This window comes from Cibotium barometz, chromosome 34, assembly GCF_041138505.1.
Source record: "Cibotium barometz isolate CiBa-2024 chromosome 34, ASM4113850v1, whole genome shotgun sequence".
NCBI lineage: Eukaryota > Viridiplantae > Streptophyta > Polypodiopsida > Cyatheales > Cibotiaceae > Cibotium > Cibotium barometz.
The window spans coordinates 37,149,138-37,163,722 of record NC_141079.1 but is presented as its reverse complement, the minus strand read 5'-3'; the positions used below and the strand labels follow the sequence as shown (position 1 = coordinate 37,163,722).

General features: G+C 43.8%; 1 protein-coding gene across 1 annotated transcript; it reads right to left on the bottom strand.

Annotated features, from left to right (window-relative positions):
• Window positions 1–6,809: 6,809 nt before the first annotated feature.
• Window positions 6,810–9,710, bottom strand: LOC147618980 (F-box protein At-B-like). The gene is made up of 4 exons (XM_086774192.1): window positions 9,340–9,710; window positions 8,921–9,132; window positions 8,572–8,671; window positions 6,810–8,476 (listed from the first exon to the last, which is right to left on the bottom strand). Exons 1-4 carry the CDS (start codon window positions 9,556–9,558, stop codon window positions 7,040–7,042), a joined length of 1,968 nt encoding a protein of 655 aa, XP_086630318.1. The 5' UTR covers window positions 9,559–9,710; the 3' UTR covers window positions 6,810–7,039.
• Between the last annotated feature and the right edge of the window lie 4,875 nt (window positions 9,711–14,585).

The following is a 14,585-nucleotide window of genomic DNA, read 5'->3' as shown; positions in this document are numbered from 1 at the left end:
AGAGGGATTTGATTACAGGGGAAGATACTGGACATCCTGAGAGGCTGGGGAGGAATCTTACAAGCTCGACACACATCATAACTCTCCAGTCGAAATTTTGAACGAGACAAATTCCTCGAGCAACAACATATCTTAGCGAGGTCTTCCCAAGATTTTCCCTTCCTTGGGGTCACTTCCAAGTGTTGATCTCAAAAGTCATTCTAGTTGACTTCATTCCTTTGTGAATACAAAGAAGGTCTTTTTAAGGCCATCCATCTATTTCTCTTATTTGGGCTTATCTTTATGTTGAAAATCTCTAATGGTCTTTAGTCATTCTCAGTGTCTTATCCTTCCTTATAGATTTCTTAAAATACTCCAAACTTGGTCTCTTCTCTTGATTGGTTTTATTTCCCTTGTTATTGGTGGGATGTCAAATCCTTCATAAATTTAAGGACTTAGCCTCTTTGAATTAAGCACCTAGTACTTGCTTTTTCTAACTTTGGCCTTGGTCCTAGTTCTAGTTCATTATCGAGGGTCATTTAATTTGGTCTTTTTAATGCACTCAAGACTTTCCTTCTAAGATTTGGCTTAAGGTCAATAAGGTGTTCTCAATATCCTTAATTTAAGGATCAATCATTATTTTCTCTCTCTAAAGATAAATTTTATTTGAAGAGATTGATCCAATCTATCCACATCTACATAATTAGTTTTCTAAAGTTTAATCTAGGGTTTTGGGCTAGTTCTTAACCTTAATCTTATCCATGCATATTAAATAATTTCTCTTTCTCGTCCTATCTCTCTCTAGAATTATCTCTCTAGAATCCTTGGTTATCCTTGCATGAATAATTTTCAAAAAAGGAATTCTAACTTGAAACTTAACAATCCCTAATTCTTTTTCGTTAAGCTAGGGTAATCTCCCATCTTGCTAATATCTTTCTCTCTCTATATTTTTAACCTTGATTTAGCTCTCTATGTATGGGGGTAACCCTAAATTCATAATTTGAATATAATTTTGGTAATTAAACCCCACCAGCCATAATTTAATCCAAAATCTTGTCTAGACTTAGGTTCTCTGCAAATTAGGGCATCTAGATTAGTTTTCTATCTCTAAAAATTAATTTAGTCTAAGGCTTAGCCAAATATAAGCTTTTTTCCCTAGGTTTAGGAGTAGCCTATCCCAATCCTTAATTTTTCCTATGGTTCTAAGCAACAAGAAAGTTCCCTCAGTTTATTAGGGTTTCTACAAGGGTTATATACTAAAAAAAGAGTCAAACTTAGACTTTAAAGGTCTCTGGTTTCTATAAGGGTTATGTACTAAACTAAGGATAAAGGGTCAAATTTACACTTTTGTCTCTAGTTTTGAGAATTGTGCAGAGCATAGGAAACTATTATTCTAATTTAATATAAATTATAATCACTGTGAAGGAATAGACAAATAAATTACAAAAGAATGGAAGAAATGTAAAATTTAAGCAAAGGTCTTAGTTGTACCTTGAAAAAAATGGCTTGTAGCAGGCTTGATGTACCTTGTGTGTAAAGAGATGAGCTTGTAGGAGGCTTGATGTACCTTGTGTGTAAAGAGATGAGCTTCCCACCTCTCCAATAACCTCTTAGTTTTTCTATAGATCCCTAGGTGCTTGTACAACTCCAATGATCACCCTCTTACACTCAAATGGTTGCTTACAGCCTAGGTAATTAGGTAATCCTAACATATGACGAATAGGCATATGCAGCACTAAAAACAAGGCACAAAGTACTCTCCTCTCTAGGAAAACAATTTTGGATTTCTCATAAGGAGGGGACCCTTTTTATATTTGAAAATGATGGTTGAAAACTCTACATATACCATTAGTTCACTCCAGGTTTGTAGCCCCCACCATATCTCATGCAACCAAATTGGCAAACATAATGCTCGTATAGTGACCTCAACTCTACATTGTGAAGTGGACTTTATAGCCCCAAAGAGTCCCCAAAGAGATCCACCTTCTTGATAGTAAGTTTTTAATTAATACGACATCTATTGAGTTCAAAAATGTTAAGTAGCTTGTCTAGGATGGATAGACTTAGAAATGGGAGTACATAATGTGCTACCAAATAACAAGACCATACTTAAAGGAAGAGCATGTCATACCTAATCCTAAAGCGTGCTAAGAAAGATTCATGCCATTTCCCATTACTGGGTTTTTTAATTCCTCTTAGCCCATAGGTGACTTGTGCATATGCTTCCCTCTTGCATGATGTTGGTTCACCGTACTTTACACATGCATTTAGTTTTAGCTTGGTGTCTCTCCATCTCATGTCTGGGTCAAGGTTAGCAATATCACATAACCCTCTTCTTGCCCACTCCCCCTTTAATATCCATGATGTTAACCTTCGTCTCTATCTTCTTACTAGGCTCACAAATTGGATATATTCTTCCACATTAATTGGATTTGGTTTGATTGAATAGATAGATAGGTAGAAATAAGGTGTTTAGTCATTTGGTATTTGACAAAAATTTATTAGGATGTGGCAAGTAGTTGAGGATATAATTTTTCTCCTTAAAAAGTTTTTCACATCTCAAGATTCTTTCCATCAAGTTGTAACCTTATTCCAATACTTCCTCCAAAGTATTACTTGGTGTTGTTTCCTTGAGTTTGCTAGTTCTTGTTGCTTTTGAAGAGTCTCTACCTTGACTCCATGAAGCTTGTAGAACTTTACCTAGAGATTTTGCATTGTTGTTAATAATTGATTATGGAGTTGTTTGGTTTTGCCCCACCATGAATATAAAAACTTGGGTTTATCAATGATGGTGGATTTCTAAATTGTGAGTGTATTTCTCCCTTCTATGTGAGTTCTAAAGAAAAAGAATTGTTGATTCATTTCTCTTGCAATATCTCAAAGAGAGAGAGAGAGAGAGAGAGAGAGAGAATGAGCTTTTGATCATCTTCTTCTAGCCTTATACAACCTTATACAACCAATTTTTTTGTTTTTTGAGCCGGGGTCTTGTTTTTGAGCTAGGGTCTATATAACCTAATCTTGCAACAACCAAAAGTGGTCTATTGCATAATTTTGGGAAAAATCAACTATGTGTGTTGTTTAAGTAGCAAAGGAGAAAGCTTTAATTAAGATCAAGTGACCTTTTACGTGAGCAACACAAAGAAGAGAGAGAGAGAGAGAGAGAGAGGTTCAAATCTTCTCATCAACGGCCATACCCCCACATCAACCAATTATAAATGGCCATATCCCCACATCAGGCAATTGTAAATGGCCATACCACCCATAGTGATGTTAAGTTACACCCTTGTTTCTCATAGAGATCTTGGTTAAATAGCATCCCAAGTTGTGACAACATGTAAGGTTTGTAGGCCTCAACAACAACTTTAGATTTAGGTGACGTTAACTCCTTGGGGTAGCTCTACTTGTTTCTCTGCAACCTCCACTATGAATCTTCATTTAGTCAAAGCATCTGAAAGAGTCAGAGCTATGAAGCAATGTGGGGCAAAAATTTATAAACCTCAACAAGGGAAGGCTCTTAATCCAAGTAGAAAAAATGTTTGTCTCAATAGCCTAGCACAAACACAACTCCTTAGGTAGTGTGCACGCACATGCGCACACACATAGATCGTTCAAGACAATATCTTACTTTAACCTATGATGAAGATCGTTTGGTACTGTGTTGTGTAAAGAATCTTTAAAAATTTAATGGTCTAAGAGGAAAATTTTCTCAAAATTGCTAAGTCCTTACACAAGATGGTTACCATCCTCTTCTTTATACTCCCTGACCTCTTCTTCTAGCATAATGTATATGAGAAGCAAATTATTACTTTTTGTCTAACTTATTTTATGGTCTACGTACAAGGCATTTGGATCATTTCCCTAAAGTCAAGTCTCCTCTACTTTCTTCTTTTTGAGAGGAGTTATTTTTCTAACCTTCCAGTATATCACATATTTCTATTTTTGGATATTAAAACCATCCCTACAATGATATTGTGCCTTCTTATCTTAGAAATGAAAAGGCTCACTAACGTTGTCATACTGCTGAATCCAAATATGAAGGGCTCCTAAACAATCACAACATGAACTTAATCTTTCAAGATATGGAGATGGATTAGATCACCACCAAAACAACATGTGGCATGAATAAGCAAAACTACAAGCAATCTTTAAGAATAAGCAAAATGCCACATGTTACAAAACACAAATAGTGAAGTCAAAATTCCTATAAAGCAGCTACAACAAGGGAAGAATTCACTATAGAATTGCCTTCATTCCTTGTTAGGAGCAGACCAAGTAAATTTTGTGGATGAGGAATGTCGACAGAGAGAAAATGAGAAAAGAGGAAAGATTCATATTGGTTGGCCTCCCACCTGCTGCACCCCTCTCTCTCTCTCTCTCTCTCTCTCTCTGTGCTTTGACTTCTCCTATGGGAAAGGCCCGATGTTTTGAAAATCACGAGTCTCTCACTTAAAACCCCTTTGACTTCTGCTGCAAACAGGCCGAAGTTCCTGAAATTCTCAGAAAGTCTCTTTCTTATACATTGTTCCTTGCCTTCTGTCTCTCCCCCCCATGCATATGTATGCATACATGTGTGCGCATGTGTGTGGAACATAACATAATGTATAATATATCAAAATAACATTTAATAGGTACATGGCTGTATAACTGTGTGTGTGTGTGTGCATGTGAACACACACACACACACACACACATGGCTGTGTAACTCTCAGTGTGTGTGCACGTGCACGCGCACATGTGAACATATTGCAGTATTACACCAATTACTTTGGCTAGTGGCCATATAGAAAAAAAATTAATTCTTCCATAAGCAGTCCAAATTGAGTACTGACCTGAATTAGGGTTTTCCCAGAAAGAATTTCCCTCTTCCTTGACCTGACGACTGCCTAAGACTGAAGAGTACTATTCCTCTGCAGTAGGTGTCCAATGGACTGATGAGAACCTGCGTTTTCAGCACAGCTGAGGACACATGCTCCTGCACTCTGGTTCAGGCTAGCATTTATGCTCTTCTGCTTGCCGGGAGGCTGACGCTCAATGCATGAAGGAAAACAATTGCAAAGTGGGCTTGTGGGCAGCACACATATCGCTATACAGTGCTTCCTATGCTGGTCGGCCAGCTCCTACATGCCAACTTGGGCACTTGGACAAATTGTCAATTTCATGCCTTTTTCCCCTTTGAATTAGGCGCCCTGAATAAGTACAAAGGACTGTTTTGCGGTCCAAACTGAGAACTGACCTGAATTAGGGTTTTCACACAGACTTGATGGCTGCCCGGGACTTAAGAGTACCACTACTATGCTGTAGGTGACCAATGGATTGATGAGAACCTGCGTTTCAGCACGGATGATTACACACATGCTCCTGCACTCTGCTTCAGGCTTCGTCTATGCTCTTCTGGCAGGTTGAAGCTCAACGCGTTAAGGGAAAATGATAGCAGAGTGGGCTTGTGGGCAGCACACGTATCACTATATTGTGCTTCATATGCTGGTCGGCCAGCCCCTACAGGCCAACTTAGGCACTTTTGGACAGTCATCAATTTAATGCCTTTTTCCCTTTGAATTAGGTGCCCTCTTTGCGACCAGCCTTAGCCCCTTTTAATTTGGGCAATTTAGACACCATATGGGTGCCCATGGGTTGCCCTAGCCATGCCCATGGCTCCTTAAATACATAATTGGTCTTCCTATGAGCCTGCTAGTGACCTTGGACAAAAAGGCTTTTTGCATAAACAAAAATTAGACTTCCTAATTGATGTGACCACTGTTCCAGGCACCTCACCAAAGGTCTAATAAATGCCTGGGACCTGTACATCATTACAGCTTGAAAGTGGCTTTTGTTGGCCTTTGACATAGACCTTAACACTGACTGGACACTAGCCTAGATCGTGCCTGGCGACATGTCCTTGGACAAGGGTTAACTTACATAAGCTCACGTGAAATAATCATGGAGCACTTGGAAAGAATTGGAGAATTCCTAAAGAATTAATCTTGGAGATTAATAGTATAGATACTATATTGCTTAGGAGATGATGGCTGTTGACTGCTCAAAATCCTTGTCCTATAGTTTCTGCCAGTGTTAGCTTTGAAAAGGGATTAAAGATGGCTACAAATGCTTTGGGTAACGGGTTGCACCTTAGGAAGGAAATGTCTAACCCTAAAACAAGACAGTGAAATATGAGAGGGGATACAAGTACTTGTCATGAGAATCATCGTCATGCCAACTTGGAATTCTAGTAGGAGCCACCAAAGCATAAACAAGATAGCAACCTGCCAGTTTAACAGCCAACTCTACTTTCCATGTGCAAGCAGATTTGTAGGAGAGGTGAAAACAACAGCTGCAAAGGATTAGTAAAACAACAGCCAACTAAAGCAATAAGCTTACCTTTTGTATGGGGGCAAGGGCAGTATGCTTGTGTTGACAGCCGCAGGCAGCATGACTAGCACTGTGCACCAGCCATTTCAAAACCCATTCAGTAGTGCCACTCAAAGTGTGATATTTGAACCCATGCCCTTCAGGAAAAAACATCTTACCGTTGGTGAGCTATCTCCCCCAACCCCTCCCTCCCAACCCCTAAGTAAGGGGTGCGGTTTACTATTAAATCCTTGCAAAGAGTGATATTTCAAACTCCAACCCCTTCAGGAAAGAACATCTTACCGTTGGTGGGCTATCTCCCCCAACCCCTAAGTAAGGGGTGCGGTTTACTATTAAATCTTTGCAAAGAGTGATATTTCAATTTTCAAAAGCCCACATAGAAATTCCATAATGCAACAGTATCTCGCAAATTCTCCAAGTGCACTAATGACAAGCACCTTAATTGCCTTCTTAATAGCAGGGACTTTGAAAAAAGCAGCATCATTCATAAAATCATTCAAGCACCTTAATTGCCTTCTTAATAGCAAGGACTTTGAAAACAGTAGCATCGTTCATAAAATCAAGTCAACTGCAAGCTGAATACAACATACCTTGTTAGAAATAAGTGCACCCCTAGCAGCATACCAATTTCAACTGTCTGAAAGACTGGAAAATACAATGCCTGAAGATCCTTCCCTTGTAACATTTGAAGCTTTCAAGCACCTAAAGAGCATAATTCACATTCTCGATCATCAAACAAAGTTCCAAAGCCACCTTGCTCCTTAAACGAGCCATTCCAATGCTTGTCATGCTTGGTACTGAGTCCTTGATATCCAAAATCTGGATCAAAACCAGTATTTGAGATGTCCACAGAATGGCGCTCCCCCATAAGTCTCGCCAGCGGCTCAGTTGACAAATGCCATCCTAATCCCAACCACCGAAGCCTTGGAAAATATGGCCTCCTAAACCACTCCAATGAACTTGCAGTCACACAAATATTATTCGAAAGATCTAGCACCCTCAGAGAACCCCCTAGGCAGTTGCCCTTGTATTCCATGGAAGCCAATGCAGCCACACAAGCCTCTGTCAAAGAGTGGCAATCCCGAAGACGGAGGTCAATGATTTGCATTCCACTATCAATCAGTGCCCCCACAGTGTGATCTGTTACAGCGGGGAGGTTGGAAAGATCCAGAGCTTCTAGCGTAGCTGGAAGACAACCCTGTGTCAAAGCACTTATCCCAGTGTGTGTCAATCTTTTGCAGCTGCGCAGGGACAGGGATACTAGTGGAGTACTGCCTTTCGATAAGATAAAGAGGCCAAAATCTGTGACATCTGCACCACTCAAATCTAGTATAGCCAGTTTTGAGAGGGAGGACACAGCCTTCAAGCCACGATCTCCCACACTGCGGCAGAAAGCAAGGTTCAGAAACTTAAGATGCTTACAGCAAGCAAGCTGAGCTACTGCATCACTGGTGATTTGATTTGCTGCTGGAAGACTCACAGCAACCAGTGAGCGTGCCGTAGCTGACATGTCATGAAAGGTCAAGTCAGAGGTCTGATTCATGTGGATCAGCTCAAAGGTGTGCAGGTGTGAGCAATTCTCCAAAAGGCTGTTCAAGCCTGTGTCTGTAACTTGAGAGAATCTCCCAAGCCGTATGCTTTCTAGACTCTTGCAGCTCTGAGCCATTAGTAAATATCCCAAGTCATTGACCCTCCTGAAAGAGAGAGACTGGCCTCTACCCCAAACAAGGGACTTGCCCCGGACAAGGGACAGCCTTTTCAGATTTCTGCAATTTGCAACTTGCTGGACACCCCAATTTGATAGATCCATTGCAGCTGGTGGCACTTCCAAAGGATCATCTTGAAGATCCAACTCCCTAAGACAAGCCAGGTTTCCTGTCAAAATTGACATGAGGGTGTCAGTTATGGTGCTCAACACCAGAGAGAGCTTTTGAAGGTTATGACAACCAACTACTCGCACTCTTGGCATCAAGTCAGCCCCTCCAATCCACCTCACGTTCGATAGTTGTCGTGCATCACTCTCTTCCATGTGCTTAATTCTCAAAGCCTTTACAGACGGACCAAGAAACTTCGGCAGCATGCCAAACACCTGTTCATCGAACTCCCTGCCTTGCCCGCACATGGACAGAGACTGGGAACATTGCACAACCAAAACTCAGGCCCTGAAAACTCTCAAAAGCAGCCAATGATAAGCAAGGTAATGCCACAAAAAAAATAGGTGCATACTTCCAAATAATGTAGAGATTTGAGCATTTCCTCAAGGTTCCCTACATAGATCTCCAATAATCTCTGATCATCAATCCAGAACAAGTCCAAGGAGAGCGATCTACCTCAACACAAAGAGAAAGCCCTTGCATAAGAAAAAAAAGCTAGTTTTCCAAGGTGAAGCTTACTATACGTGATAACTCATGCTCCCATCTGGGCAGTGTGGTTTGGTATGGTAGCCACTCAGGCAAGGACTTGTGGATATCTGTAATATAATTTATAGAAAAGGGATTTTCGTGCTGGAGGTGGAGGGGGTGGGGGGGGGAGAGAGAGTCTTGCAAGAAAATGGAGAAAAATGCATTTGGAAAACCTCAAATTGGTGCAACGTTGTCCGATTTCATGAAGAAACCCCGCCGACCCCGACATCTCGAAACAGTGTATGAGACGAAGCTTTTGAAGATGGGGCTTCAACAGTAGTTTGATGTCTCTCCTCTCAAGCTTTGCGCAATTCAGTGTGAGAGTGTGTAGCTTGGTGTTGGTTAATAGATACTTCTCCAGGTGCTTGGCTGAAAGGGGAGTGTCCTGGTAAGACAACATGGCAAAACATGAGGCCTAATGTATGGAAATGGCAAGAACATGGCACCACATGTGGTGCAAGGATGCATGGTGAGCAACTTCTTCTGCAACAGCAATGACTGGACATTACAGATCCGGCAGGCCCTCAGAGCGATTCACAAGCCCTGGTTGTGACATGTTTAATTAAGAGAAGAGCACACAGGGGGAGCTTACCGCAAGGTGAAGGGTGTCGAGCTGGGGCAAGATGGGAGAGACGCACGCGTGGAGCGTGTGGCAAGAGGAATCAACGGCGCAGAGGGAGCGGAGGTCGAGCGTGGCGAAGATGATGTGCAGCAGGGCATCCGGCAGTTGCTCCAGGCGACCCATCCTCACAAACAGGGCTTCCGAACGGGCTACGTTTCTGTGTCCTCCATGGCAGTGGCTATGGCGCATTTAAACAAAAGAGCTTCGTCCTTGGCTAAGCTTTTGGCCTCTTCCTACGTAAAATAAAATTCACGACTAGCCAAGGATGTGTCCCAATCAAGGTTCTTGAAAGATAGGTTCGGAGAGAACTTGCCCAAATAAGCAGCAAAACCGACTTTGTTGGCTGGGGACGATGAAGCTAATGATAAAAGCGTTTCTCGATTCAAGTCTCAGAACAAGTCCGCTCGTCTCTGACGCTGACTTAAAAAACAAAAAATAAAAACAAAGCTTGCTTAAATTTGTGTGAGAAGGAGAAGAATCCTCTTCAAAAAATTTAGTACTAGGCAGTTATAGTCTCTTGCATACATTTAAAATGTATAGGACTACGAAGATGAAATCACATGAAGCAGAACACTACTTACATGGGGAGAAATTGCACCCGTGCAAGATGGCAGAGTGATCAATATCAAAAGCACAATTCTTCATGTTTGTGGTTATATGTTAATATACTAATAAATATATACACACACATAGTTGTTTATGTGTGCAATGTATGTGAGCACATCTTTGCCTAGTGGAGATGGATGAGCCTAGTTGTATTAATAAGGTCATCATTGCCAAAGACAACCAAAGAGAACTTACATAAATAGTAGTAGGAACCATAGCAACATCAGTATGATATTTGATGAGCAGAAGTATTATTTAAATAATCATTATTGGTAGCATCAACATCTTCTTTATTGTTTGTTTCTTTTTTGAAATAACATGCAAAAGCAAAGCTTTAAGCAAGTTGTTCACTAAATTGAACATGCTTCCTTGCACAAGAGAGAGGGTGAGGGGAGAAGAGAAAGAAGACCATGCAAGGGTCAGTTTCAGGAACTAGCAATTAGCCAACCCTAATGAGCGTTCACTCCCCTATGTGAGGCCGCTACTCGGCTCCTAGGGGCTCACTCCACCACCACTTTGTGTCACTCAAGTGGAGCTTCACAAGCTAGGCAATGAGTAAAGAGAAAGGGAGCTATGGAGAGCTCAACCCCTACTCCATGCCTTCATGTGTGTAAGAGTGAAGATGAGGGACAAGACAAGAAGAGGGAGAAGAAGAAGCAAGCCAAGAAGCCATCACCTATATGTACACACCAACAATCAAGTAAGCAAGCATAAACCTACCCAAGCTTACCACCATAGCAACAAGAGAGAGAGAGAGAGAGAGAGAGAGAGAGAGAGAGAGAGAGACGAAAAACTCAAATATGATAATGGGATTTTCCCTTTTCATATTTCATAAGTCACTTATATACATGAGCTCTCTTTTTACAATGGCTGGCCACCCATTTAACAATTGGGGGTCCAAAACTGATTTCCTAGCTCTATGTACACCTAGGCTTATTTCTTATGGCTAACATTACACAAGTTGCTCGGTTATCCTATATATCTTTTAAGTACTTAGCAGAGTTACATAAAAATGAGTTACATTAAGCCTAACCACTCTTAAAAACAATGTTAACCAATGTGGTTAAGCATACCCCTCTCCCTAATTCAAATCCGTCCTCAGAGCTGTCAAGTATAATTAGCGGTAGTAGATGGAATATGTTTTGATGAAGTTGTATACGATTTGGGATGTAGGGGGATTGGTGAAAGACTTTATAGCTGATCTAGAATGCTCTTTCCATCATGTCCTTGAAGGTCTGTAGTCACCAAGCAGGCATCCATTGGATGCGTTCATAGTATCGAACAACTGCTTCAAGGTAGGGCCTTTGTTGTGGTCGAAGGCAAGGCCTTGACTACCCTCCTAGTAGTGGTCCCATTCTAGAAAGGCTTCCAGGAGCATGATGATGAGGTTGAAAAATATGATGGTGGCTATGATGGTGGTGTCGGGAACCTGATCATATCGACTGATGAAGGTGTGCATCTTTGTTAGCATGCTGACCTCAGTGCATGGGCTCTAGGACGTCGGTGGGGCGAACTAGGGGAAGTTGTACTGCAATTTAGGGTTCTCTATCTGCTCTTACCAAAACAAGTCCCAGGCCCAGTGTCTGCGGCGGATAGGTAGGTATGCGAGATTGATTCGCATACGAGTGGCAGGGTGCCTTGTAGTATTCCACCCAAATATAGGGATTGAGCAGAAAGGGTCGATGCCAAACGGGTTGCTCGTCCATGAGCTTGAAGAGGTGATAGGCCGAGCATCAGAGGGGGGCCGATGGTAACCTCCGCGTTGTCGGTGTAGATGTTGGCACTTCCATGCGTCGTGTTTGGCATCAAGGTAAGGCGAGAGGACATGTATGTCCAGACAGTCTGTGAGTTTAGTGATGGGTGCTTGTTGGAGTTGTCGATCGAGTAGGATATTGATGGCCTGCTCGAGCCTCCTACGATCCAGAGGGTCGCGCCAGTTAAGGGGGTTACGTGGCAAGTCCACTTCATCATGTTCCTAACGGGGGTGGCGGTGGAATCTCGCCTTCATTCAAGGGTGTGAGGGAAGGGAGGTCATCAAGGAATTACGACGAAGGTGAAGGGGAAGCTGAAGAAGAGGTAGTGGTGGGTGGCGTCAAGGAAAGATGAGAGCCTTGCTGGTGTTGAGGGTATATCGGTGAGGTGCATGGGGAGGCCCAAGTGGAGATGGAGGGTTGGAGGTGGTGATGGAGGTGTAGGTTATGGAGGGAGAGAGGGAATGAGAGGTGGTGTTGAGGATGGTGAGGGGAAAAGGGGTAGGGTTGCGGTGGAAGAGGTGGGGGGTGTTGAGGTATGGTGATGGGTACTAGGGTGGAGTGGGGGTTGAGAGCTTGGCCCTGGGGGGATTGGTGATGTGGTGGGGGTGGAGGGTGATGAGGAGGAAACTAGGGGGCAGGGGGATCATTGGGGAGTTTACTGATGCATGCCCTGCCCATCATTGTTGTCATCGAATCCACGGCTCGGACGTTTGGAGTAGAAGAAGTCTCGGGCTTCTTCTGCCTCGTTGGGGGAGATGTTGAAGGGTATGCCACATAGGAATCATCGAATTATATGATCCCAGTTAATGACCTGCAGTAGCAGTTGAAGACGTAGCATCGGTGGTAAAGGACGAGAGACCCATAGGGGGAATAGGGTGGAAGCTCCCATTGGTGGAGAGATTTGTAGGCCCAGAAGACGGTCTCCCTACCCTGGTGCTCGAGGAGATGGAGGGCTGCTGTAGATTTGGAGGCAGGGTAAGGGTATGGGCAAAGGCCATGGGGAACATAAAAGTCAATGGTGATGTCATCATGCCCATACCGCATAAGATTGGTCCAATTGATGAGGTTTGCGGTAAGTGGGTGGATGGGAAATGTGAATAGGGATGCGAGGTTAGAGAAGGAGATTTGGGTTTGAAAGAAAAGGGTGATGAGAATGGATAGAGAGTCGGAGGGAAGTTTGTTGAGGAGATAAGAGAGCGTGGCGAGGGAGATGGGATCGTTGACGAAAATATTGTGTTGTAGAAGTAGATTGAGGAAAAGGCGCGGTATTGGAGGTTGAGGAGCTGGTGGGGGTTTTGCGGGGGGGTGGCAAGGTGCGAAAACTCTGTGGGGGCTAAGTCCATGAGGGTGTTGACCTTCCTCTTGACTGTGCTAGGTGGCGGCCCGGAGGGTGGGGGTTGAGACTGAAGTGCTCGGGCTTCGCGGCTTGCTGTTGGGCATCCTTCTAGAGTAGGGTTGTTTTTGCCACTTGTTTTGGTATTTGCTAAAAGAAAGCCGCAGTAGGCCGTTGCATTCATCCTCGGCATGTGTAGCTCGCGGGCCGAAGCTCTTGGGTTTCATTGTGGGTGAGAGAAAGAGCTTGGGTGGCCTGGCCCTTGAGCATCCTGGAGTTGTTGTTGGAGCTTCGTTACCGTGTGGTGAGGGTGGTGGCTAGGGTGACTTCTAAGTCCTCCAAGGCCACGTACAGCGTTGGTTGGGCAAGGGTGGCATCCTGGAGGGTCTCCTGGGTTTTGGTCTGCCTTTGCCAAGATTATATGCTATCCGGCGGATGTCACCTATTCCTACTGATGTTACATGTAATCCATCATTGAGGTGACGAGCTCGTGGTGGGGGCGAGGTTACAAAAACCTTGGGCAAAATCGGGTACGGCTCCATGGGTGGATCTAATGCCTTCGGAGTAGGCGGCATGGGAGCGAAAATGGCCCACGTGGACCCAGCACAGTGTATCCGTGTGCCTTTGAGAGGAGAAGGGTGATGAGGCTCCTTCTTTTGGAAAAGTTGGGGGCAGAGAGGGGAAGTAGTGGCCTCCGAGGCTGGGTTTCGATGAGGTTTTCAGCGAAGAATTGGGTAGTCCGACGGATGTCCTCGTCTTCCCGCACCTTGCGCTGCTGGGCTTCTTCCTCATGTTCAACTTTGAGCTGAGCTTCGGCTAGCAGTAGCCTGCCTGTGGGTCGCCTCATGTTATCGAGTCTCGATGAGATGGCGTCTGGGGGGTGGAGAGGTTGGAGAGGGTCTGGGTTCAGGGACAAGGGGTGGAATGGTAGATGGGCTTTGAATGTGAACGGGTCGTGGTAGCTACCGTGCAGCCTGCTACGTGGTAGATCATCTGGCGGTGAGCTTTCCTTGGGGTTCGAGCAGACTGAATGAAACTCTTTATGTAGATACTTAGCCCAATTGACCTAGACACCGTGGTGGACATAAGCTAAAGGTGGACAGATTATAGTGGTTAAACCTGTCAGTCCAGCAGGTGTTGGGGAGGAAGGTCAGGGCCCTGGCCGGCATTACGAGTTTGGGGTGAGAGATGTGTTGCCACTCCACTCCGCCCGTTGTGGTCAGCCCTTGGTAGGTATAGTGCACATAGCTCATGACGTTGTTAAGCCATACATAGGGTTGTTTGATGCAGGGAAGATGAAGGGCATCCCGAACGAGGTCCAAGATGAGGTGGACAATCTGGGTTTGGCCCTCTTTACCAATGACCTACTTTGTAGCATGGTTGGTATCATATGCATTCATGAAATACAAGCAATGCAGGACATTGGGCCCCCATGGCTGAAGGGTGGGCAAGCCCCGCCGAGCCCTATTTGCTCCAAGTGGGCCACAATGGTTGGGTCCACAATAGCCCGATAACAAAGTTCG